Genomic DNA, 26,692 nt, shown 5'->3' on the forward strand with positions numbered 1-26,692 from the left:
GAGCTAATTACTTCCTTGAGCATAGAGGTCGGGAGGATGTGTAGGGAGCTCGAGGAGGTCTTCATAGTGCTCACCATATCACACCGATCATTCAGGAGATGGGTGAGAAGCTGCACAATGATGACTGGATGACTGGACTGATGAGAAAGGGGGAGGAGGGAGTGATGCTTGCCCTAACATCAGCAACCTTATTTACAAAAAACAAAAGATAACAGTTGCAGTCTTCGTTTGAAAGCACAGGAACAGAGGGAAGAGGGGAGCTGACAATGGTGTTGATGGTGTTAAATAACACTTTGGGATTGTGTTTGCTCCATGTACTGAGGTTGTTAAAGTAAGCAGCTCTAGCACTCTTAACCAAGTCATTAAGATCACCTGTCAGCTCTTTGAGGTGAATACGGTGGAATGATCAGTCAGTTTTTAAAATCTGCCACTTAGCCCGGACCCATAAAAAAGCGAAGCTCGTGCCTCAGAACATTATGGATCAAATACAAAGGTTGAACCATCGTACAGCGTTTTGTTCTCCGTGTACAAAACAAATCCTTCATACTAAATAACATCTATTTGTAAAGAAGACTTTCTACAGACTTTAAGCATCAGAGACCAAACATACAGAGGGTCCTCTCACACATATGACTGCACCACATCAAACTCTGCAGCAGCACATCACTAACTGTCAGCATCCCTCCTCCTCCTCTGCTGCTGCTGTTGTTCCCCCTGCAGATATGAGACAGGACTATGAACAGACAGTATGAATTAAAGGTCCGCTGCAGGAGATAGAGCAGGTCAACCCTGACTGAACTCTGCAGGTTGATTACAAACCACAGGTTACACACAGAAATAAACTAAAAGTGAACTCTGTGCAGCATTAGAGAACAGCTGTGGGCTGAAAGCATGTCCCAGTGTCTCTACTGATGGACGGTCAAACGCAGCCGTCCTGTGCGCAGTTATAAAAAGGCTGACATTGTTTGGACTGTAACCGGACCCCTGCAGGCTGCAGGACGAGCTGCTCAGGACCAACACAACTATTCTTAGAGCTATTGTTGTGCTGACGACATGTGGAAGGTCAAACGTGAGTGTTTTTTACTGCATGCTCTGTGTTTTTCACTCAGTAAACTAACCCACTGTTACAGTTAGTTAGATCGCACTGACTGGAGGTTTGTTTGAAACAGATAGTGATGACGTGAGCATGACTGAAGCTTCTGTGATCACACCAACAATATCACTGTTTCTTGTATCTGCTGGTTTTTAGTCCTTAATGTGGTTGTTTTTCAGACTTTATACGAGATGATCATCAAACTCTTTACACACGGAATGTTTAGTCTCGATTTTAACCTGATGTGGAGTTTTAGCTCAAATCAAACAAATGACAGTTATGAACTAAAGCTGCAAGCAGCGCTGAACAGGCCCTCGCACGTTTGCCCACGTCGGGATACTGGCAGGACGCCAGCTGATGCTGCTGTTCATATCTGTGACAGTCAGACACGGCATGCAGCAGCGAGATGGTACATCCTTTATGAAGTGTGGGGCAAGGAATGAACTATTTCACATTTTGTAGCACTTCCTGTGTCCACTCTGTGGCACTGGAGACACACTAATTATACATCATGTTGCTGTGAATCAGCTGTCGATCACACCTTGTAAATTCTATGTAAATCAAATGATCATTGTCGGACGTAGCTTCCTTCCTGTTGCCGGTGGGTGGCACAGTCACTGTGACACCTCATTTGCATGCTGATGACTTCAGGCCTGGACACTGATGAGACGTGGAATTTGGGGCAGATTGGACAAGGTCCACTGTAGTTACCACAACTTCCTGTTTGTTTTGTGGCAAATAATGCGCTGACATAGCGACAGAGTTTTTCACAAGAAAGCTCAATGTCCTCAAACGAGACGATAATATAGTCCCAGTATCCTCAAATGAGAACTTCCTAATTAACAGCGTCTTAAATTGTTACTGTTTCTAAGATTGGTCACATTTTTTTCCATATCAAACTACAAACATTATTAAACTCAGGGCTCAACAATAAGGACTGCCCGATTGCCCGGGGCAAGTAAAACTCGCGGTCAGCATGTAAACTAACAACCTCACTTGCCCGATCGGGCAAGTTGCTAAAAATAGTAAAAGTTAATAACTAATTGATAAAATAAATGTATTTTAAAACGTGCTCTTCTGCTCTGATGCAGGCGCGCGGCGGAGTTCTGCCACACACACAGGTGATCACGCTACAGCGGCTCAGGCCGCATTTTCCTGACCAAACCTGACCCCGAGCCCGGTGCAGTTTGTCAGCTGACAAAGTTATTGAAATGGACAGTGTGTAAATAACCACCAACAGACTGCTGTTAGGCACAGACAGACACGCTGCTCACACAGCAGCTCAGTACGGCACTCATACAGAGCTTGTGTTGCGTTCAGGCGTTGTCACGTAAATAATAACTTCCAACACTTAAATAGGTCATAGCACAAAACAGCAGCATGTCAAGTGACTTTTTACTTTATTATTAGTGCTGCACGATTAACCTAATCGCAATCGCGATATCAGGCTGTGCGATTACATAACCGCATAAAAAGCTGCGATTTGCGATTTAATGTAGGCTAAATAAATGTTAACGTGTGCCTGTGGACGTGGCTGACTCTACTGTATTGTGTTGAGTTTGTTGACATCACGCCCACAAGCTATCCTGGTGCAGCCGTGTGCAGCAGTGACCAACACAGACGCTGAAGAAGAGCATGAGTACAACCATGAACAGGCTGAGTTGGTGGCGAAAAAACGTCTGTTACATGGCGATACTTTGGATTCAGGTACGGCGACATTGGACAGAAAGACGTGCTGTGTAAGTGTAAAAGTTAAAGTCGCCACGTCCCGCGGCAACACGACCAATCTATATCAGCACTTGAGACAGCACAGCACAGAGAAAAGAAGTAAGAGTGCATGTGAGAGAAAGCCGAGCCGTGTAACGTTAAAGACAAAGAGACAACTGAAAGCCGCCAGAGCCTCATAAAACAACATCCAAGCACGGTTAAGCAAACATTTTTAAGTGTCACAGGGAAATCATGGACTCCATAACAAATGAAAAATTAAGCAACTTTGCTCTGTTTCGGCCCACATGACATGCTGCTGTGTTGTGCTATGGCGTGCTGGAATTTGTCATTTACATGACAACGCCTGAACGCAACACAGGCTCGCTCCGCTGTGTGTACAGTTTATGTTTATTTTATTTAAGAAGGGACAGTGCACATTAATTAACATGATCACTTAAGTCACGTAAATGTGCCAAATTTAGCCATACAGGCTAATTTTCATCTGCAGATGTGCTGCGCTGCTGTGTGAGTAGCGTGTTTGACTGTGCTCAGTCTGTTAATGGTCACTGACACACTGTCTGTCCATAATAATAACTATGTCAGGTCAGTGCCCCCCTGATATAATGTAGGGGAAACACTGAATCAAGCAAAAAGACTCATGATACCATTTATTTATTACATTTTATTGTAATTATATTGTAATCGCAAATCGCAATATTGTCCACCATCAACGCACATTTTTATCAAATCGTGCAGCACTATTTACTATATTCAATAAAATTGTATGTTCCTAAATCTTGAGACACCTCATATGTAAGCTAGACAGACATTTCAGCTGCTCATTACTGTGCACACATGTACTGTATGTACGTAGTCCTAAAGAGCCCTTCTGGTGCCAGTAGATACACAGAAACATCCCAGCAGGCTGTGCTTTGCAAGCATACAAAAAGTTTCACGCATGTGAAAATTATTTTTCATGTGTGTGCTTCACCTCCGCTGCTACAACTCCATCCTAGGGGAAACACTGCTGTGTGCGTTTTGTGCAACAGGTGGATGTGGTAGTCTACTGGTAGAGTAGAGAGAGAGCTAAGTAGCGTTGAAGTAGAGTAGAGCAGGGCAGAGAGATGGAAGCAAAATATATTAAACCCGGTGTTAATACAGCAGAACTGGAGAGAGGGGTGAAAAATAAATAGAGGTGGGCATGGCTCAAGTAAGGCGCAAAATTATAGACGGAGAACGATTGACAAATTTTTCACTTTAAGCCCTGACACTGTCATTTTTATATAGAAATTAAGCTACAATACATGACATATGTTGTTTTAATTAATAAATACAGTGTGAATAAAGATTACATAACATAAAAATAACTGCAGTCTTTGTTATTTGATAGCCGCTTAAATTAAACAATTTTTATAGGGCAAGTAAAAACTGACTTCGGGCAAGTAGATCTCTGACCAACTTGCCCGACTGGGCAAGTGAAAAAAAACCTTAGCGTTGAACCCTGAAACTTAATGGACAAGTCTCAACGAGAAAATCTGATCAGGTTTTGGACTTTGTCCACATTGGTGTGGGGATCGGCTGCAGACTGACTGAGCAGAGATGGCTGCCATCTTGTTTTTACACTGATTCGTTTTTATGGTTGACAGATGGCACAAAAAGTGTCCACGAATGAGGACAGCAGGTCCAAGTTAAGCAGACCGGACAATATATTGTTAAGTTACAACAACTTCCTGTTTCATTGCAAAACTTGCAAAATGGGCGCCACGCCATGGCAACACCGTTCAACAAAAGCTCACAATTTTCTCCAGAGAGCATCATCAAGGTCTTGGGGCTTTTAAAAGCAAATCATTTTAGGTGGATCTGGTCAATCTGCGAAGAGGAGTACATCAAAGTATAAGCATATATTTCCTGTTACCAGTAGGTGGTGCTATAACGATGATTGATTATTGGCACGTAGTTGTGTTCAGGGTGGGACTGTCATCAAACTTGTGAAGTTTAGGTCGGCTTTGGCCTAGTCCACACAAGCACAGGTATTTTTAAAACTGAACTTTTTTGGCCTCCAGTTTTCAAAAAAAAAATCTGCGTCCATACGAGCGATGTAATAAAAATACCTCCGTCCACATGACACCGCAAATTCCACTATCACGCAATGTAATACACATGCCAAAGCAGTAGGTGGCGATATAACTCCTAACTGTAAGGCCATTGTAGCCAATCAGAAGGCAGTAAAAGTCATTACCGAAAACAAGAAGCATACTATTATGCAGCAGGAGCGGTCTCCGTAACAGCACTCTTGCGCCTCTGTTGCTGGATGTGGTTGAGTAGCGTTAGTTGTATGATACAGCCACAAAGTGCTGATATGCTGCTATATAGCAGCGGTATTTTGTTTAGGTCCATCCTCAAATTGTCTCTCACACACACTGGATCGGGTAATAACACAGCTGTTTTCTGTTTACGTCGCACACTGTGACGTCATACAATGGAGACGAGACAAAATAACTGCGGTTACGTGTGGATGAAAGGCCAAACCGTGAGCAAAGAGTCACGGTTTTATAAATACCCGCGTTGGTGTGGACAGCTCCTTTGACTGCCTACAGGGGAGGTACAAACTATTTCTTGTTTCGTGGCAAAACATGAAATTCGACGCCTCACCACGGTCACACGGTTCACAAACAATTCAAGCTTTTACTAGTGTTTAATGTCAAAGGTCTTTAGATGGTCCAGACAAAATTTGAAGCCGATCAAATTAAATCTGTAGGAGGACTTTCTTGAAGTACGACCCCTGGAAATGGGCAAAAATGCATGAAAATAAAGAGTAAATTAAAAATGGCTGACTTCCTGTTTTGTTTCGGTACGGCTTAAAGAGGCTTTTAGTACATCTTCTCATGTTAAATGAGCATCCCGATTTTCCTGAGTGTTTTCTTTTATCTTTACGCCCATCACAGTTTCACAGTTTTTAGCTTTTTGTATTTTTTGACAGTCAGTGTGAGAGAGACGGAAACATTTCTAGATTCTAGATAAAAGAACCTTTAAAACAGAAACAATATTGATCTGTGATTGTTTAACATTTTGCTTCTGTTGCAGCTCTGCTTGCCTCTCCTATGGAGACGAGATACCGGCCAGTTTTGGAGGTGATCATTTTTCTGGACTTGTCCACTTTGTGTTGGATCAGCTGCAGACTCACTGAGCAGAGATGGCTGCCATCTTGTTTTTACATTGAATAGTTTTTGCTACCAACAGATGGCACAAAAAAGTGTCAACGAATGAGGACAACAGGTCTGAATTAAGCAGAATGAAGTAAAAGGTGCAGCAAACCCAAAATGTAATGTCTTCATGGGAGAATGTAGGGTCGTGTAACCCAGTAAGAACAACACTAAATTGACTACTGTACTCTCAGGTTCAACTCAAGGAGCAAGGGATAAGTTAGTGGTAAAGGTAAACACAGCAATATTTATTCTCACTATCAACAAAAAGTGGAATCACAATTCAGATTCAATTTCCCAATATATAAATAAAAAACAAAAGTAAAGTGTCCCTTCACAGCTTAATTCTGTCTAATGTCAATCAAAGTCCAGCCCAAAGTGTTCAGTTTGTATCCATGTACGTCCAAGTTTATTCAGTGCATGTGTGCTACCCGCGTAGAATGTGTGTGTTTGTGTGCTTGATGCGCGCAGCTTAGATCTTATCTGCTCCAGGCGTGAATCTTCAGGAAGATGATGAAGATGGAGAATTTCAGATCCTCTCTACCCTGCCTCGCCTCAGACAGGAACCCTGGTTGGAATCGACGCTGTCCCACCAAAATGCAGATCCAGCAACTCAAAAAAACCAATCTACCATAAACAGGAAATAAAATTAATTATCAATCAGTTACTGTACAGTATCTCTTTTTCTTTTTAACTCAAGTGTAACTTATAATACTGACCACAAAGGAAATGATGAAATATATCTTGAGACATTAAAACCTCAGACATCATTGTGTTTTTTTTAAAACAATATCAATCGATCATGTTCCACAAATGATCTCTTATCTCTAATCATGTTTTTCTCATTCACATCCAAACTTGTGCATTTTTAATCATCTCAACACGAACTTTTAATTTATATCATGAAAATCAGAAGAAAAAACCCATACGTGAACAAATCATGAATATTAGCCCACTTACGGCACATTTTAACCTTACAACATTGAACATGGCGCCCAGAATGACGCAGTAAAAATGACCGTTCCTCACGTGAAAATAAATGCATTTCTAAAACACAAACTGAGCATATTCACTCATTACAACATCTCTGCAACATTTACAGTTGACTCCGATTGGTTTTTGATGGTAAGAAAGGTTCAATGCGGCTTAATCATAACCGAAATTAAACATTACATGTCCGTTAGCATGTCCGTTAGCAACTTAGCATGCTAACTATGACACTCACCGGAGTCCTTGTTCGTATGAACAAAATAAAGCAAATCCTCCGGTCGCAGCCGGCTGGAATTCTCTCACAGCAACTTCGAACATGAACAGACTCATAAACATGAAAATAAAGCGGTGTTTCTTCCATAAAATGTCACTGACTTCACTCGTAGCTACATCGTGGCCCGTTAGCATCAAGGCTAGGCTGGAGTGTCTTGCTCCCAGCATGCAATGCTCACGTATACTGGATTTACTGCATAGCACGTACATGCAGCGCCCTCTAGCGGCCATTTTAAGCAACTACAGCCATCTTGAAACAGTTCTCTTCATGAAATGAGACATTAAAATGAAAACTATTTAGTATGAACCCAAACAAACTAATAATAGTCAGTAAACCCAAAGCTGTACTTTCATAGGGGGTACAGTCGCAAGAGGTTAAATCTTAACAGTATATTTTTATATATTTCAGGTACAGTTCTGGAGGCAACAAAGCATGTCACTGCACAATGTTGAGTATGTGACAAATAAAAACCCTGAAACAGTGCCAGTTAGAAATGTTGCTGTAGGTAGCTGACACTGAAGACAAGCTGAGTGTTATTAATACGACAGAGTTAATATTGACACTCTCTCTGAGAGACAGAAACAACTTTGCTGTTAGTTGTAGTAAATTTTCTGGATCAGCTCAAAGTATCTCCTGATTTTTCAGAGCCAAGTGAACTTGTGAGGCTCGACTCCGAGCAGCTGAGTTGATCTTGATCCAACTCAATGTAAATGGAAAGAAACACGCCAGAACAGACATCAGGAAAACATTTGGTGCTTCTCAAAGTCAAGGAAGCTTCCTTGGTAGGACGGGTCCTTCCAAGTGGCGTCCTATACAGACTAGGCTCCTTCCTCACAGTCAGTGAACACACATTGGAACAGTGCACAAAGCATTGTGGGTACTTCATGCCCACTGAGGAGACACACACGCATCCTTGAAAATTCTCTGAGGGAAGGACTCGGTTCTGGGTAGAACTCAGTGGCTGCTAACATTAAGACAGTCCTTCAGTGGATTCGATGACGTAGCCTTCTTGAAATTCACCTGTTCAAGGATCCTTCAACGACTTTGAGAAGCACCAGTTGCTGGCATCGTGTGGACTAAAAGCTCCTCCTGTCTCCTCTGTGACAACTTCCTGTGCGTTCAGAATTTGGTCCCCCCTGACCCCATGTCCCAGTTCCACCTGAAGAGAGGTTCTCCAGATGAGGAGTTTCCGACCTCTGCAGGAACTCTACCTGGATGGGAAAGATCCTCACACGTGCCATGTATCGCCGACAGTTCCACCGCTGCACCCCCAGTGGAGTCATCTTTGATGATGTCATCCGCCCGGGCCTTGAGGAACCAGGTGATGTCAGGGTGGTGCTGGCTGTCAGAGAGTTACAGTGAGATTAAAATCAGAAAGAACTGATAGAATGAATCAGGCACATTCAACTACAGAAACTTCAGATATTCAGCAGTGTTACTGAAGATCTGTCCTCTCGTTTCATATCTCCAAATATCGTCCTATTTTAGTGCTGTGTTCAAAGACGTTACTGCTGTGTTGTTGAATTTTTAATCAGCTGTTTTAAGGTTTGGCAGTAAAGCCTCCATCTGGTTTACAGTTGGATATTTTTTTGCTCCAGTTACTCCAGAAATGCAAGATTGTAGTCGCTGATGAATGTTAGTAAAACATCTTCTATCAGCAGTTATGTGTCTAATCGCAGTTCCTTTAATGGCCACTAGATGGTGGTCTGAAAGAAAACGCACTGTATTCACAGGTATACTGTGCAGGACTTTCAGTTAGTGTTCGTAAACACGCTCACCAGAGAGAAGAAAGAGAAAATGGAAGCCAGCCCCAGATTCACTCTCGTCTGACGTTTTACCTCGTTACATTTATGTGTTTTGTTTCTGCACTACATCTCTTGGGTGTTTGCTGCTTTCAGTCTGGCACCTGGTCGCCACCATTTTATAAAGTCCTGACCTCACCTGAGCGCTCTGGGGGCACACGCTCATAAACATCCCGAACACAGAATAGAATGGTTGTATGACCCCGCCCACCAGTCCATCCTGTGGTTGTATGACTCCGCCCACCAGCCCACTCTGTGGTTGTATGACTCCGCCCACCAGTCCAGTGTCTCTGACAGTCTCCATCCATGTCAGTGAAAACATGGATGCTTCACACACAGAAGATCTATACAATCAGCACAGTTTCAAGATTAGAGTCACCAATTCAGTATCTGACCAAATGTCTCCCCTTCTGTTCCTGAGATATGACGTTAAAACATGATGATGTCACAGTCAAGCTGACCTTTGACCTTTTGACCTTCATTATTTCATCCTGTTAGACATTTGTGTTTTGTCATAATTAGTTATGAATTCTTAAGTTATGGCCAAAAACATGTTCTTTTAAGTCACAGTGACCTTTGACCTTTGACCGCCACAATCTAATCAATTCATTCTTGAGGACAGACAACCTGACAACATAATGCCTCTGGCCGCAGCTGTCGCCAGTGTGGAGGCATAAACATACACCGCCTTACATGGGAAAATCCTGCAGAGTATACCTTTAAGTGAATGGGGAACAGTTCAAGAAACACAAAGTCAGTTTATTCTCCTTAGATTTGGGAGGACTGTCAGTGTGAGTGTGTAAACGTGTCCATGTGATGTTTGTGTCTGAAGGTGACTGGTCCACTCCTGTAACTGTGGGCTGTGTCGCGGGCGACGCTCAGTCCTACGTCCTGTTCTGTGATTTCTTCGACCGAGTCATCGAGGCACATCACGGACACAAGATCACCAGCCAGACGTCAGAGGGCGACTTCAACTACGACAACGTGAAGGTAGCTGGTCCGACCACATCACCGCCGACTAATCATCGTTAATAAGAAACCTGAGGAACCTCTCACTGCAGTTTCACACAGAATGCACAGAGTCAACACAGAACACAGCGACATTTCACCAGGTTGTGTGTAACTTCAGTTAGCTTTCCAAACATACTGATCTCTGTGAAGTCAAAGCTCAGTCTGCCAGGGACAAACATAAGAAACAAGGCCGACAGATAACAGGTTAAACCCAGATTATAGGCGTCTTTATATTTCAGCACAGCTGTGACATAGAAACACGTGAACATGTCAGTAGACACAGAGCGGCTCTTTCACGGACTATAACCATCCTTATAGTAAAATGTGTTCACGTCTTCCTCGCTCTGATTCAAGTGAAGCCAAGACGTCAGCCTGCACTTTAATTGTTCATCTTCTCTGTACGTTAAGACTTAAAGACAATAGACCTTCTTGACTCATCCACAGTTCCTCTCCACCCTCTTCGACATCAAGCCCTGACATTGTGGATTCATTGTGGTTGTTTCTGTAATCATTATGAGCAGCTGATTGGCCCACGCAGCTTCACCAGAGCCCTGTTAGCCAGCGCATGTCCCGGTTATTCCGTACCAGGCCTTCATGGCAGCCGTATCAGCCTGCCCACCATATATCAGCCCGGTTCTTTGCCTGTTTCCATCTCCCACAGCGAGGACGAGGGGTTGGACTTTGGGAGACACTAATTTAGCTTTTAGTCCTGTCACGAGGAAGTCTAACATTTTCTGGCCAACACCATGTTGTTAACCAACGTTTGAGCTCACACAGAAGTCGAAGAAAACAGCAGAGGGGTTCAATGTTTGCAACATGTTAGCTTCACATGTCACCAATGTTACTGTAGTGTTTGAACAGACATGTGTGTGTGTGTGTGTGTGTGTGTGTGTGTGTGTGTGTGTGCAGGGAGGTGATGACTTGGACAGGTCATACGCTGCATGCTGTGAGGTGAGTGTTGTTCGAGGCGTTGAAGACTTCTGCTTCCCGACACACTGCAGCCGAGGAGAGCGCAGACAGCTCCTCACACTGGCCAGCAGAGGTACTGCATGTCTGTGTTTCAGAGTCAATAACCTGAAAACAATCAAACCAGCAGGTTCAGGCCGGCTCAGGCTCTGATTTCTCATCATTATACATGAGAATGTAGCACCATGGGTGCAGACGAAGGCAGGAAATTTGCAACAGAACAATTTATCCCCACAAAGAGCATTCTGAGTTCCCTGACAGTGTGTGACAGGTGCCGTGCAATTATGAAGCCGACCAGGCGGGGTTGATGGTAGCATGGCCTCAAAGTAACCAGGTTGTAGCAAACTCAACTCAATCGCCACAAAAAATGTTAACACTGTATGTTTCTGCAAACCACGGATAATTTACATTCGTAAAGTCTTTTGTAGAAGAAAGGTTTCTGAATAATACTGTGGTAAATGTGTGGCTGGTTTTAGGCATAAAAAGCACTTGTTTACCGTTAGGAAAACACAAAGTTTGGGCTTAAAACAGCCACATGACAAAAACTCTGCTGGAAAAGCAGGGATGGGTTGGTGAAAAACGCTTGCAGACTCAGTGCAGGAAAACACTGCCATGCGTTAGTGAAAACACCTGCGTTTGATGGCACAAATGCCACTGAAAAAACGTGGATAGGTTGGTGAAAACCACCCATGATCTCAGGCTCATATGCTGATGGAAAAAGCTGCGATGTGTCAGTGAAAAACACCCAAGTTCAGTGCCACAAATGCCGCAGGAAAAGCAGCGATGGGTTGGGAAAAGAGCCACTTTCGGGGGTTAAATGCCGCTGGGAAACTCTGTGATGTGTCAGTGAAAACACCCACACCTTTGAAAAAGCAGGGAAGGGTCAGTGAGAAACACCCATGTTCAGTTGCTTGAACGCTGCTTTGAAACACTATGATGTGTCGTGAAAAACATCCAGGCTCAGCGCCACAAAACAGGAAAACACTGCGAAGGGTTGCCAAAACAACCGGTGTTTGTTGGTTTGAACAGTGGCCTGCAGTCGTCTGCAGCTGGACGTCTCGCTGATGTGTCCATCATCCCCTCCACCTCCAGATGACAAAGTCAGCTCATGTACTCAATCACTTTAGAAATGTTGTTATGATACGTGTGAAACGTGCGTATGTAACGTATCCACGGCTCGCAGAAACGTACAATGCCAACATTCTCTTGTGGCGACTGGGCTGAGTAAAGCAGCTGACCAGTGTGTCGTGTTTGCTCTCAGCTCTGCAGCGGCTGGAGGAGGAGCAGCTGCCGGGTCGACTCCTCTTACTGGAGGAGCTGAACCAGGAGCAGCAGAGGGAGCTGAACCTGAACACTCCGTCCTCCTCCCAGCTCCGTATCGGCGTGGCCCGGGACTGGCCTGACGCCAGGGCGGTCTGGTCAGTCTGGTTTCTTCCCATGAGTCTTTTTGTCCCAGTAGCTTTAGCAGTCACTGGAACCTGAGAGACCAGAGATTCAAATCCTGCAAGATGCCAGATGTCACTCTAATACTAGACAAGTCTGAACCAAAGCAGTCAGCTGGAGAGGAGACAAAACATTTCTGGAATCTGTTGATTGTATCAAACATGATTCCTTGTTGCAGGGTGAGTGAAGATGGCAGCTTGGTGGTCTGGGTCAACATGGAGGACCACCTCAGACTTGTGTCTACACGAGATGATGCCAACATCACAGAGGCCTTTAAATGCATCTGCACCAACCTGCAGAAGGTCAGTCACGGGTCTCTTTCCTTTTTTTATTAGAATTACATGTTAACTTATATGTTTGAGCCACAAATGTTTGCAGGTTTGATGAATCTGTTGTTCTCTACACTTTTCACCATGAGCTCTAACTCTTAACTCTCTACCTCCAATAAAAGCTTGTTATAAGTTGGTTATAAGTTACAAAGCTTGTTACACATAAGTTTTAAGTTAAATCTGCTCCCATCCTGCAGATATATTTAATATTTAAACCAAGCAGCAGCAGCAATGTCCGGGGCTGAAACATGAAGCCAACACTCAAGTGCCAAAACCTGCAGTTCCTCTAATGTCCACTTGAGGCTGGCTCCCAGAGCGAGTCAGTCCCCACAGACCTCCATGTTAACATGTAGACGTGAACACTTTTACAGCCTGGTACAAAAACTGTCTTGGTTTCTCAACATTCGTGACGACTGTACGGGACCTGAATCTTTATGTAACTCACCTGTTCACATTCATTAAGGCTTAAAGTTAAGTGTATTTGAGGGCGGGGCCACTTGAGTGACAGGCTGTCTGCAAAGCTTCGCCACAACCTGTGTGTCAAATCCACCCCTCGCACCTCCACAGCTCCACCCTCTCATCCAAATACGGTCACTTAAGGCTAAAAAGAAAAACCAAGATGGGCTGAAATGCTGAACTTGAGACTTCACATCAGGAGTAAACCCTGCTACTTCCATTATTTTACACAGCCTATGGTTTGAGGGGAAATAATGAGCCAAACTTAGCATGGTGACGGCAATTACTGGAAAAAGAGGGGAGAGGACCGACAACGCCACGTGAGGGGAACTAGAGCCCAGGAAATACTTTTTCAAGATAAGCAAATAGACGGGGCCTGGAGCTGCTGGGAGAGAAGACAACATTCATAGTCACATCAACACTGATACCAAAGAGGGGGGATGGAAACAGTGGTTTTATTACAGTTTGTTTAGAAAAGTCTTGATACAAAATCTAATCTAGGTAAAGTATTCAGTCCAACATGAGGCTAAAGTGAACACAGCCAGGGAGAGTGAGCAGAGGCCACTTGTGGAGAGGCAGACGACACTGAGGAGAGTCCAGAGGAGCAACCACCTACTCACCTCTGGTGCAACACGGCAATACTCACGACAAAATGCTGCAATCTACACTCATGTCCTGGTGCTCTTACTCATATGCATTAAGTGCAGGGACCTCACCATAGGTGCCTCGCCTCTCAACAAGATGGCACTGTAAGAAAAGAACTTATACAAAGTTTAGTTTGGTTTAACAACGACAGCAAAATTACACATCACATCTGGATGAACAAATAATTCAAGTGTAGAATCTTTACTGATGCACATTGATTAATGTGTTGGGATCAAAATGACGTAACAACGGTCAGTGGAAACCACAGCTGATCCAACTCATCATGTGACTCAGTAGTGTGTTCGGCCCCCGCCTGCCTGTATGACCTCCTGACAACAGCTGGGCTCCTGATGAGTCGGAGGATGGATCTCCTCCCAGACCTGGATCAGGGCATCAGTGAGCTCCTGGACTGTCTGTGGTGGACGCATCGATACATAACGTCCCACAGGTGCTCAGTTAGATTTAGGTCAGGGGAACGAGAGGGCCAGTCAATGACATCACTGCATCCATCATCCAGGAACTGTCTACACACTCCACTCCTGCACCAGGAGGAACCCAGGGCCCGAGGCAGCATAACGTTCACCTCGGCGTCTCCAGACTCTTTCACGCCTGTCACATGTGCTCAGTGTGAACCTGCTCTTATCTGTGAAGAGAACAGATCACCGATGGTGGACCTGCCAGTCCTGGTGTTCTCTGGTGAATGATGGAGCTGCACGGTGCTGGGCTGTGAGCACAGGTCCCACTAGAGGACGTGGGACCCTCATGCCACCCTCACGGAGGCTGAGCCCCGCCCTGAGTTATCGGACAAAAAAGGCGAGCACACAGCTCGCGGCTCATCTCAAACAAGCTTGTAACTTGTAGCTTGTAAGACTTGTAACATGAAACTGCTTTATTCAGTGTTTTACTGGTTTAAATCAGCTTGTCTGTTTGTTTCTGAGAGGAAGAGACCTCTGAGGATAATTCAGCTCCTGAACAATGAACTTTGAAGGAATTCTAACCAGGAGAAGTTCCAGCTGGTTGTAATCACTGCTGGACATCCTTACTCTGACGTAGAATTTGTTACTACCACAGTAAATGTGACAGTTTGAGGTCACATCATGAGGTGGGCCTCAGTGCTGATCGTTTCCTGTAGAGGCAGAACAATCATTGAACCACTCTGACATATTGGCTGATATTATCTTAGTGCAGACGTATCTGTATCAGCGATAACACCAAACCTCAGGACCAAGTTCATCCACCAGAGAGCGCCAAGAGTCGATTTTATCTGTAAAATAATTCAGCTTGTATTTAAAGGATCTGCATCAAGATTGTTAAAAAATATGATGTATCGCTGTCACAGATTTTTAAACTTCCAAACAGTGACGTCCACTTTGGGTGATGATGGAAGTAGACAAAGAAGACCAATCAGCAAAGTGAAACTACTACAAACTGCCTCCAGTTCTGTCTGATACTCGTCATAGTGCTCGTGGTGCAGGATGTCTTTCCGCCCTCCTGAGGGAAAAGGGCTTCCTGAGTTCTTGACAAAGTTTCTGCAGTGGAAAAAGTTCACCGTCAGCTCCTGTCTCTGTGTTTCCAGCTGGAGGAGTTCTACAGACAGCTCAGACACCCGTTCACCTGGAAGCAGCAGCTGGGGTGGGTGAGCAGCTCTCCAGCCGACGTGGGGACGGGTCTGAGGATCAGAGTCCACCTCAGACTGCAGCACCTCCCCAGACACAAACGGCTGCAGGACGTCCTGAAGAGACTGAGGGTCTGCATGGACGCTACAGGTACTGAGAGCACAGCTGACTCGTGTCTCACCACAGGAACTGATCTGAGAGTTTGACGCTGTGTTCAGTTCTCTGGTTGGTGAGTTACTGTGTAGATATCAATCCTGGGTTTCACACCTCGCCTGACATATAGATACACATCAGACGGAAATATAAGTTTTATAAAATATACTATCAGGCTTATTAATCTGGCTGCAGGGAAAACAAGAGGTGACTCTGCATCAATCTTGGAAACCATCAGCTACCAGGCTGACAGAAGTCTGACTCACCGGATGCGGACTGCTGCTGTAATGTAAACTGTTAAAGGGCCAGTGTGTAAAATGGGTTGAAAACAGTGGCATCAGTGGTCAAATTCTAGATTGCAGGGCTCACACGCTCACCCCTCCCGTCGGGTAAACGACGGTGGCCTCGTAGGACAAAAAGCCTTGCGCAGACAAGTTTTTCAGGAGTAGGTCTATCTAGTGACGAGGTGAATATTTATTTAGGAAACTAAACCATGTTACGATATTGTAGCGACCCTGCAGTAAATGTTCTGTTATAATGTCAGTGTTCTGTGAGTTAATGGCGTGTTTGGGATTGAATGAGTATAGGTGGGGGGCGGGGTGCGAGTGTGACGGGGACGAGGGCTGTGTGAGTGCGCGTGCTGGTGTGTGTATGAGCGAGCTGGAGGAGAGGAGGAGTGCACAGTTGGAGTTACAGCTAAGTTGTTGTTTGTTGGTTGTTTTGGCGTGGTTACGGCCAACAGTAACCTGTACTGTTCAGTAATACACGGTGGTTTTAGCTGTACTGAATCCAATCAGCAGGGTACACAGGAGTAACGTTACTGCTATCCTATTGTCTGTTATTGACATAAGACTAAAATTTTCACAAGTGTTTTACAGTAATTGCTCTACCTGGAGATGATGTAACGTTACAAACTCTCCTCCCCACTCCCTACTTGTCGACTCCGACACACAGTGATGGGAATAACAGCATTATAAATAACGGCGTTACTAATGGCACTACTTTTTTCAGTAACGAGTAATCAGAAAAGTTACTGTCTCCCCCGTTATAACGCCGTGATGGTTACTCACAATAAAATGCGCCGTTACTCGGCTTTACTTGAGTTCACTGTGGAGTTCTAAAGTGTTTGGTCTTTGGTGAGGGGGAAGCATAGGTGATGATGATTGGCTTAGAGAGAGGAAAATTTCATCATAAACCAATCAGAGGCAGAGTAGGGCGGGTATTCACAAGCAGGTTTGTCAGGTCCGCGACTTTGGGCTTGTGTTTTTGTAAAGTCGCTCACAAATATTGGTAGTCACAGGTTGCGGTTTTTAGGGCTTGTTTCTAAAGTGGAGTTGCTTATTTGGGCTCGCTCTCTAAACATCGTCTTTCTCTCTATATATCCGTCTAATAAGTTATTTGAACGCATGATAGTGTGCTGGACTGCAGGATGTTTCCACAGCTCCGCTCCCTCTGCCTCTCTCCTTCTCTGCATACACACAGCTGACGGTCAGTCAGTCAGACTTTTCACACTTAAATTGTGCGATTAATGGAGGTTCTTACACACACACACACACGCACAACAATGCAGTGTAGTGTAGATAAGTGTACAGTATTTTATAATAATGATTTAATCTATTAAGTGTCAGTTTCATTCATTTAACATATTCAGTGTTGAGTTTCATTACATACAGTTCCATTAAGGGGGCGTGTCCAAGCAATTTGACATATTTGAGCATTTTCTTTAAAAAAAGTAATGCTATAGTTACTTTTCCAGGTAATTAGTTACTTTTATGGTGCAGTAACTCAGTTACTAAGTCAGTTACTTTTTGGGGTAAGTAACTAGTAACTATAACTAATTACTTTTTTAAAGTAACGTTCCCAACACTGCCGACACGTAACGCTATTATACTATGTGCTGACAAATAGTAGCATTTATTTTAGTAGTTTACCTGTCCAGCAGGAAACGTGCCACTTCAACGTCGGATTGAAGCCCTTAGTCCTTCATGAACCCCCTCCATCGCTGAAAACATCACCGATGTTTATTCTCTGCCGCCGCTTGTCCCGTTTTCTTTTTCTTGCAAACTTTATAACTAAAAAAACTTTTCAATACTCTCTATTGACGAACTACTAACACTCTCTGCTGTTTCTTCCTCCTTCTTCCTTCCTTCCGCTGTCTTCGTTGGTTCATTTATACACGCGAAACGCGTTCTCTGGCTGGCTGGATTGTCCGTTCGGTCTGCCGTACATACATGGCGGCGCAAGATGGCGACCTCTCTAAAGCAAGGCCCTTGCTATATATATATATATATAAAAGCATAATTATAAGGCTATGAAAACCAAATGAATTTTATTTTATTGCAATTATACACTTATAATAATATATATATAATATTCAGATTCAGATTCAGATTTGACATAAACCATGCCAAATATTACACACTGGCCCTTTAACAATCTTTTTTCATGACGAAACCAGACGATGACGAGCTAAAAATAGATCTTGATATTAAAATCTAGGAGTCAGTCTGTGTTTCAGTTTCACTGATGAGACGTGATGAAAATGTTCGTGGTGGACTATCGGACACTGGAAGCCGAGAACGGCCGTGCTTGTGATTCTCTTCAGATGCGTGATGAGCGACAAGCTGTAAACTCCAGTAAATAGTCTGCACCAGGATGTTTGGGTTGGTGCGAGTTGTGAGCTGTAATTCAGCAGTTTGTTTTTTTTCTTTCTTCCACACTGCAGCTATTCAGTCATACAAATGCACTGGACTGATTTCACAGTGCTTGAAGTGTGCACTGTGCAGCTGTAATATCTAGCAAAATGAAAGTATCAGATCAGGACTCAGCTCGGCAGATACTCAATACTTAATAACTTGCATCAGGTGACATCCCTAATATATATGTGTATTTACTGTAAAACTGCAACTGGTCGACTAAATTTGCCTAAATCACTGAACTCAACAGAGACAGGCTTTTAATTATTTTCACACAAAACGGTTGCTCAGCAAAGATCAGAAAATGCAATGAGATGGTGTATTTAAACCGTATGACTATTACTTGAATAAAAATTAGGCTTTAAATTATATATCAATTATGAATCATTTGACTTGGTCCGACAGACAGCACATCAGACAGTGAGAGTTACGGCACCTGACACAAACCATTGTATCCTGTTAAACAATCCTCACAACTTGGATTCATTTTTATGAAAAAGCATTTTGATTCTTTTGAGTCACCACTTGTTCTTTAGTCATGCCGGTAAATGTGAATGACTTCAGGTCTTCTCTGGTGCTCATGGTTTCGGTAAAATGAAATGGACCGAGCTAATGATGTGAACCATCTCCATACTGACAAAGATTTAAACATTTATATTTGTATGCGCGATCGAAGCAGCTAAAGTGGGTAGTCAGCAGTCCAATTTTATACATCCAAAGAACTTCTATAGAAATGAACTGTGTGTCAACCAGACCAGGCCTCTGATTGAGACAGGCCCTTACTGGTCAAAATATGTAGCCACACCGGGCTGGTAACAGGGACTGGGCATTTAACTGGGACTCTGCTTTTATTTGAAGTTTTATGGTATGTATAAAATCTCATTCATCCAGTCGTATGCTCTGTACTTCACAAACACTGCGTTAACTCTGCTAAAATTGTGAAATTCAAAAACAACATTACGAGTGCAAGTTAGCCCTCGTCTGTGCCTGAGTCTGTTTATGTCAGCGTGTTTGAAATTGTTTTAGTACCAGTGCATGTTTGTGAAGGACTGAGCACACGGCCAGATAAACAACGAGAAGACAACGGCTCTGAATTCAGACTTGCCTCTTCGTTTCCCAGAATCCCCGGCGCTGTATTGTGTGAGCAACGTCGCAACCTTTGGCCTGAGCGAGGTCAGCCTGACCCAGCTGGTGGTGGATGGGGTCAAACTGCTCATCGCCATGGAGAAGAGGCTGGAGGGCGGCCGAGATATAGATGAGCTTGTTCCCACGCAGAAGTAGATCTGGATGGTGATTGGCTGGAGGGAGGAGAGTGGATGAACCGACCAATCGGATGGAAACGTTTAACTCGGTCCAACAGACACTGACAGAAGAAACCATTCAGAGTGTGGCTGGTGTTTTCTGCCTGAACTTAACAGCTTGAAGAGTTACAGTGTGATGATTTCAATGTCTTCGTCCTCGTCAAACTAACAGGAGATCGTTTTAAATGATCACTAATCGATATTCAGTTTTATTAGATACTGTGACGAAAAGATCACATCTTTGTTGTTAAGAATAATCATTTAGCACAAAATAATCTGTAACTGACATGTTCACTGTCATCAATATGATGATCTTACATGTGTTTTGATAGACTGTCCTTACACTGGAACACAGTTATTATGTGCTAATTAAAGGAAACTTGCAAAACAAATTCAGCACATTAAAGGAAGTGGAAACTTTATCTTTATCTCCTTATACTATGTTAATTATCACGCACCAAAAACTTTTGTTTATATACTTTAAATACCAAAAGTAAAAGTACTCATTATGCAGTATGGCCAATTGCAGTAAAATGCGCATATATAAACATGGTGTTGGTGTGTTTTCCTGAAGCCTGGGTCAGGACACGAGGTCTCAGTCCAGAAGAGTGCAGTCCTAGGAACAGCTAGGTCCTGGACTCACCTGGAGTCTGGTCCTGATGGAGGGTGAAGGCTGAGTGATGTCAGCATGTGGACAGGTGACAGTAGCTGGGTTTCCATTTCAGTTTTGTGCAAAATTAAAGCGATATTTCGACAATTTCGATAAAGTACAAATGCTGCTTGCAGGTGTTTCCATTGAAAGGTGTTTGAAGCCATTAGATTAGTTTCCATTGCCTGTTTTCTATTGCGCTATTTAGATTTTGCGCATTTCTCAGGGTCATGGAAACCCAGCTAATGTTGACATGTGTAGCGGTGCACATTAGGAACATGATCACATAAACACACCTGGACCAGGGTCATTTCCTTCAGCGAGTCACCTTGGCGACGGACCACTGTAAATACGAGCGGACGTTCGGACGTCATTCAGCGTGAAACAAACAGCTGAAGTTTCTGTGATCACAAAATGACTCTGACACCGTTTCATCTGTGAGGCTTTTATTTGAAATGAATCGATCACGGCTACACTGGACTTCTGCTACGTTCCTGTTCATGACGAGCCCGACTCATCAGAGTCGGTCACGTGGTACAAGGTTCTATCTGAACGTGAGGCGAAGGCTGTTTTCAAGTAAGAGGCTCAGATTTACAGTCTTCTCCTCGTGACGTGAAGGCAGCGTCACACCTTGTCACCTCGCGCCCTGTCAGACAGGGCCGGGAGGTTTGCATTGTTTGTTCCCTTCCTGGTTTTAAGTGCTACAACATACAGTCCAAAGTGTTCTCCAGTTTCAGTAGTGACGGAGAACCATTGCACGGTGAACCCTCACGACCTCGACACTGTAGAGACAAGCAGAGCCAGTTAGAGGCTCTGTCGATTAGTGGGAACAAAAATTCAAAATATACAGAAAAACTCAGAATCACAAACTGCTCATTTCCTCTGGTGCAACTGAGTACATCAGAAATACAAATCAGTACGTTCAGAAGGCATTAAGTGGTGGAGAACATACAGAATGATCTACCGGGGAACAGCAATAAACAGGCGGAACGGGCAATTTCAGCAGCTAGCTGACAGGAAACTCAATTTCTGCTGCAACGTTGCTTTAAAGGATAAATCTGGTGACTTTCTATGTTGCTCTTCTTGTCAACAAAAAAACAGAAGACGACTCACACCAACGGTAAATGTATTTACACTCTTATCTGTTGCGGAGCGCCGCAGCTGTGACGGAGCCGGAACGCAGCACAGCCGCAGCCGGTGAAAACACACACATTGACTAGAATTGAAACGTATCGGTTCCACTGCCGTTCTGCAGCGCAGACTCAACCCACACGCATCTGGTGGAATTTGAGCATCAGAAATAACGGTTCCAAAAAGGTTCTTCCTGAAGGGCTGAGGCTCTACTTAGAACCAGCTGCTTCAGAAGAATGCTTTTTTGACAAAAGAGTTTTGCTAGGGTTCTTTGTGACACTTACGATTGATTACATCAGAAGAACCCTTTTCATCCAAAGAACTGTTTTTTTTTCTAAGAAAGGGTTCTATGAGGGTGCTTTGTAATTCTAAGGATTCCTTGAGGAACCCTTTTCATACAAAGAACCATTTTTTCAAGAGAGGTTTCTTTGTAAGACTAAGGGTTCCTTTGAGGAACAATTTTCTTTTAAATAACCTTTTTTTCTGAAAAAAGGCTTCTTTTTTCTACTAAGGGTTCCTTTCGAAGAACCCTTCATTCAAAGAACCATTTTTTTGAAAGGAAAAAAAAAGGTTCTGCTAGGGTTCTTTTTAAGACGGAGGGCTCCGTCAGAAGAAACACTTTCATCCAAAAAAACCCCCCTTTTTTTTGGTAGAAATGCGAGGGTTCTTTGTCAGACTAAGGTTCCTTGAGAAAAGCCATTTTCACCCCAGGAACCCTTTTTTTGAAGAAAGGGTTCTTTATGGTTTTTTTGTAAGACTATGGGTTCCTTTAAGAACCCTTTTAATTCAAAACCCTTTTTTGGACGAAAGAGTTGTTTAAGGATTCTTTGTACAACTCAAGGTTTCTTCTGAAGTATCTTTTTCCTCCAAAGAACCCAATCTTCACAGAAAGGCTTTTTCAACAATTCTTTGTAAGGGGTAAGGGTTCCTTTAGAAGACCCCTTTCCATCCAAAGACCCCCTTTTTTTGAAGAATGGGTTCTTCAAGGGTTCTCTGTAAGACTAAGGAAACAGAGTTTTGGTTCCCAACCACAGTAAAGGCTGTAGTGGTGGTGATTCCACAAAATCACCGGCTGCCCAAGAACATGATTGTGAACCATGTTGTTCGAGGTTACATTGGACCACATCAGCCCCGGCCCTTTAGGAGCCTCATGGAGCCTCCTAAGGACGCAGTTCCCTTGACCCGCGACTCACCTGTTAAACCACAACCATGATTAGTGGGGAAGAGATCTATGGGTAATGTAGTCAATTAATAAACTTCTTGATCAATCCCATGGAATATAAAAGGGTTCTCAGAAGAAACCCCTGAGTAGGTTCTAAATGAAACCCTTGGAATTTGAACGGGTTCTCGGTGAAAACCATAGACTGTAAAGACTGACGACATGACAGCTCCCCTAAAAGTGAAGCCAAAATATCCGAATTGCCTCCCAGTGGCTGCAGCATAGGTCATAAACTCCACCTCCTCCATGTTAGCCGACTGACATGGACCAAACCAAGTGCGCGTCAAATAATTTTTTCCCAAAGATGGTTCCTGTTATTTTGGGAAGTTCTTATCTCGCTGATGTTTGTCAAAGTGCTCGTTTTTCTAATAACTTTGGTCATATGTTATGTTAGGACAAAAGGGTGGTGGGGGACTGAGGTCATGACTGACCGCTGTGTCGGCCAATCGGTGTGCTCGTCAGAAGGTGTATGGACGGAACTCGACACCGCTGGCGACTTTGGCTCCAAACGACGTCACCAGCAGAAGATGTCATAGCTTTGTTTGTACAGGGGGGGAAGTAAAGACGTGTCCTTCATCTTTATATACAGTCTGTGGTAGAACCCTCTCAGCTGCTTTAGATGAAACCATTGGTATATTAAAGGTTTCTTGGTAGAACGCCCTGGGTGAGGTGTTAGCACCCTTACAAGGTATGAAGGTTCTGAATAGAACCCCCAGAGAGTGTTGTGGTTGGAGCCATTACATCGTGAAAGGGTTCTCTATAGAACCTGTCATAAGGGTTTCTGGGTGAAACCTTTCACAGATGGATCTAGGTATAACCCTTACTGTTGGGTTATAGGTGGAACCCTCTAAAAGAGTTCCAGGTGGATCCTTTCTAAGATTCTTCCAGGAACCAAAAAGGGTTCTCTGATAGGGACAAGCTGAATAACGAGCACACTAAGTACTGTGTGTAGGCCTGATATATCTTAACATTCACTGCACCAAATGTGGATTAATCCCCCGCTGAAAATAGTCCCAAAGTAAGTCATGGTTCCTGCTGTTTGTTTGATAAAAACTACAGCGACTGAAGGAACTACAGACTCATGAGTCACAGACATGCACAAGATTTGTTGATTAAAAAAAAAGAAAAAAAAAACAATAGAAAAACACCAGACTGATCCTTTAAGTTTAAACGGGATGTGTTGCTCGATGGTGTGGTTCGGGTTTGATGCTTCCTTCAGCAGCAACATAAAAATCGAGTTTTATCTTGCTGCTGAAAGCTTTGAAAAATAGTTACGTTTCAATGGTGGAAAAAAAGAAGACAGTGTTGACAAAGTAAAATCAGACTGATCAATACTGTACCTGCACATATTCACCTGGACAGGTGTCACGTTGTACAGCAACAACAATCAAACAATAGAGACACATTCTGTTCTGTCAGCTGTTAATGTGCTAAGAAAAAAGATTCATGGAGCTTTACAGTTTGTGTTTGAACCACTGACATCATTCACCAAAAGCTCCAGGATTATTGCAACAGTATTAACATGAGTCAGCAGGAGAGGTCAGAGGTCACACGCTGTCACCTCCTGATTGGTCGTCACATTTCATGACTCATTCCCTCGACTGCAAACTGTGCAACTCGACTGCGCAACTGGATATTTGCTGTTAACGTCTGCATCAATCAGGCGACTGCAACTGAGAACGTTTAAAACCAGGAGGGAAGATGCTTCATGGAACTTGTTCAAACTCGAGGCCGTTACATCGGAACGACGGGATGAAACCTGCGTCACTGATGAGCCAAGGTCTGTGCTCGTGATCAGTTGCACAGATACGACCTCTGGGCTTTTTACTCCACACAAACAGCTCATGTACCGACTGCACGGACGTCAGCTGAACAACCTGGTGGCGAATTCACCGATAAATAAATTCATGCAGTTCTTTCACTTATTTTCCTGCAGTTTCTCTCCTTTTCCTTCGTATGTACGTTCATGAACTGGGGTTAGAAAACCTCGAGATAGACTCAAGTTGAAATATTGTCAACTTGCACCGATGTGTCTCCTCAGTGTACCACCTTCACTTCTCCTCTTAAAGTCTTTTCACATCTAATATGAATCATTTGTACCAATAAATGGCACGTTAGTTTAATTTAAATTAGAACTCCGAGTTTTGATGAAAATTTGGATCGGGCGATAACGCACGGCCGCTTCGTTCTCTTGGTGAATTGTCGACCTTCCTCTGGTGCTGACACAACTCTGTGGAGACAGGTCTGACTACGTGAGACTGGTCTGAACACATCTTCAGTTAGCTACATTGATGGCTCTGTAGTGATGGAGGTTGAGGCAGTTTTACACCATCAGAGACACATAGAGCTGCGTGCAGCGCATTGATTTGTTCAGCCCCTCCTTGTCCCCTCTCTCTCTGTTTATCATGGGACTGCAGTGACAGGGCTAACTGTTAGCATGACACAGCTAACATTACCCAACATTTGTTAACAGGTTTAATGACAGAGATGGTGAGACGGCTGGGACTGCTCAACGGCTCGGTGTTGGATGTTAGTTGCTGCTGCTGTGTTAGTTCATGCTAACCAGGTAGAGAGCAGGAGGAGTGCAGCTCATGAAGACTGTCCTTCAACGCTGCTTCAAACAGCAGAAACAGCTGATTGTTGGTGATCACATGTTTCTGCCCCCCTCCCACCATCACAAATAGATTCTAACTCTGTGGGAAGCACTAGCCACCTTTTACACAGCCTGTTCAGGGCGGGAATATCACAGCATCATGCCGCCTCGCCGTTCTGTATATAAGGTACGATTAAGGAACGGGGGAAAGTGTTTTCTCGCCTTTAATCCACTATGGGAGGCAGTAACAGTGCCAAAAGGGTGTCTGTATAACCAGGATCATAGGCAGCATGGCTGTGATCTTTTGACAACGTATGATGTAACCCATCCTCACTGTGACCTCGTCACATGTCCACATTTGGTCATGGACTTCCCACGTCCACATATGACGTCCGAACTACCCTGGGTGTGTTGGTTGTTGACGTTCTGGGACGCCGTGTCAACTTCAGCCTGTTACATGCATTGTCTGTTTTCAAAAAACACAGTTTGCATACAGTCTTTCAAAATAAAAGCCCTACATCAACACAACACCGCAAATTGACTTTTTTTCCCCCCCTTCAATATCGCACACACGTGGTTACGTTTAGCCAACACACACACATGATTGAGTTTTGGAAAAAAGAACAGGGTTTGGCTTTACAATCATGCAGAAGTGGTTGGTGTCTGATGTTGGAAGTGACTACCCAAGTGCCGGTATTTGACTCTGGAACGAGATCGGGTTGTATTTTGTGTGCGACCCACCGCGGGAAGAGTAGCTAATAGCAGTCTGCAGCTAACTGAAAAAAGAAGAACGGCGGCTGTAACTGTCTGCAAACAGTAATAAAAAAAGAGGTCCAGGAGCTCCTTACCCTCTGAGCAGCAGACGAGATCAGCCGCCATGTAACAGGGATGAATGATTGTTATTGACATGTTATATGTCACACTAGAGGCCGACGCTGTTGTGTTAAATGTGATGCCTCTTTTAATGGCAGGATGCCAGCATGCTGTGTATAATCACACACTGGAGCGACACGATGCCGCTGTTGTTTGGTTCTGTGTAAAAATGTAAAATTGGCCTAAGCAGGGACTTTGTAGCAACTCTATAGCGCCATCTCTGTGTAAAAAGGTCTACTGACTGCTCATCGAGATAAACTCTGAACCTGAGACAGTTTTAATTGATCCCACAATTTCACTGCAAAAAAAAAAAAAGCCTAAAAATAACAGCAACATGCATCACAGTTTTTTTAAAGGCTGCTGTGGAATCAGACATTTCAGGCTGCAACAATCCCAGAAACATAAATGCAAATCCTTGAGGGACTGCTTAACCTGTTACACCAATCATATTTTTCCCTTGCACTGTTGCTCTCTGTACAGTGCAGCTCAATCATAAGTGCTGTATCGTAGGCAGCTGGACATGCTTGAGTTTCTTGAAGACG

General features: G+C 43.8%; 1 protein-coding gene across 1 annotated transcript; it reads left to right on the forward strand.

Annotated features, from left to right (window-relative positions):
* The first annotated feature begins 774 nt into the window (after positions 1-774).
* On the forward strand, positions 775-26,692 carry zgc:172076. The gene is given in 10 exon segments (XM_049572148.1): positions 775-1,069; positions 5,885-5,931; positions 8,391-8,457; positions 8,460-8,588; positions 9,902-10,059; positions 10,990-11,122; positions 12,308-12,464; positions 12,668-12,791; positions 15,496-15,685; positions 19,505-26,692. Coding segments are annotated over 10 exon segments (1,182 nt in total). The 5' UTR covers positions 775-1,053; the 3' UTR covers positions 19,666-26,692.

The sequence above is a fragment of the Epinephelus fuscoguttatus genome, linkage group LG3, assembly GCF_011397635.1.
Source record: "Epinephelus fuscoguttatus linkage group LG3, E.fuscoguttatus.final_Chr_v1".
Classification (NCBI taxonomy): Eukaryota; Metazoa; Chordata; class Actinopteri; order Perciformes; family Serranidae; genus Epinephelus; species Epinephelus fuscoguttatus.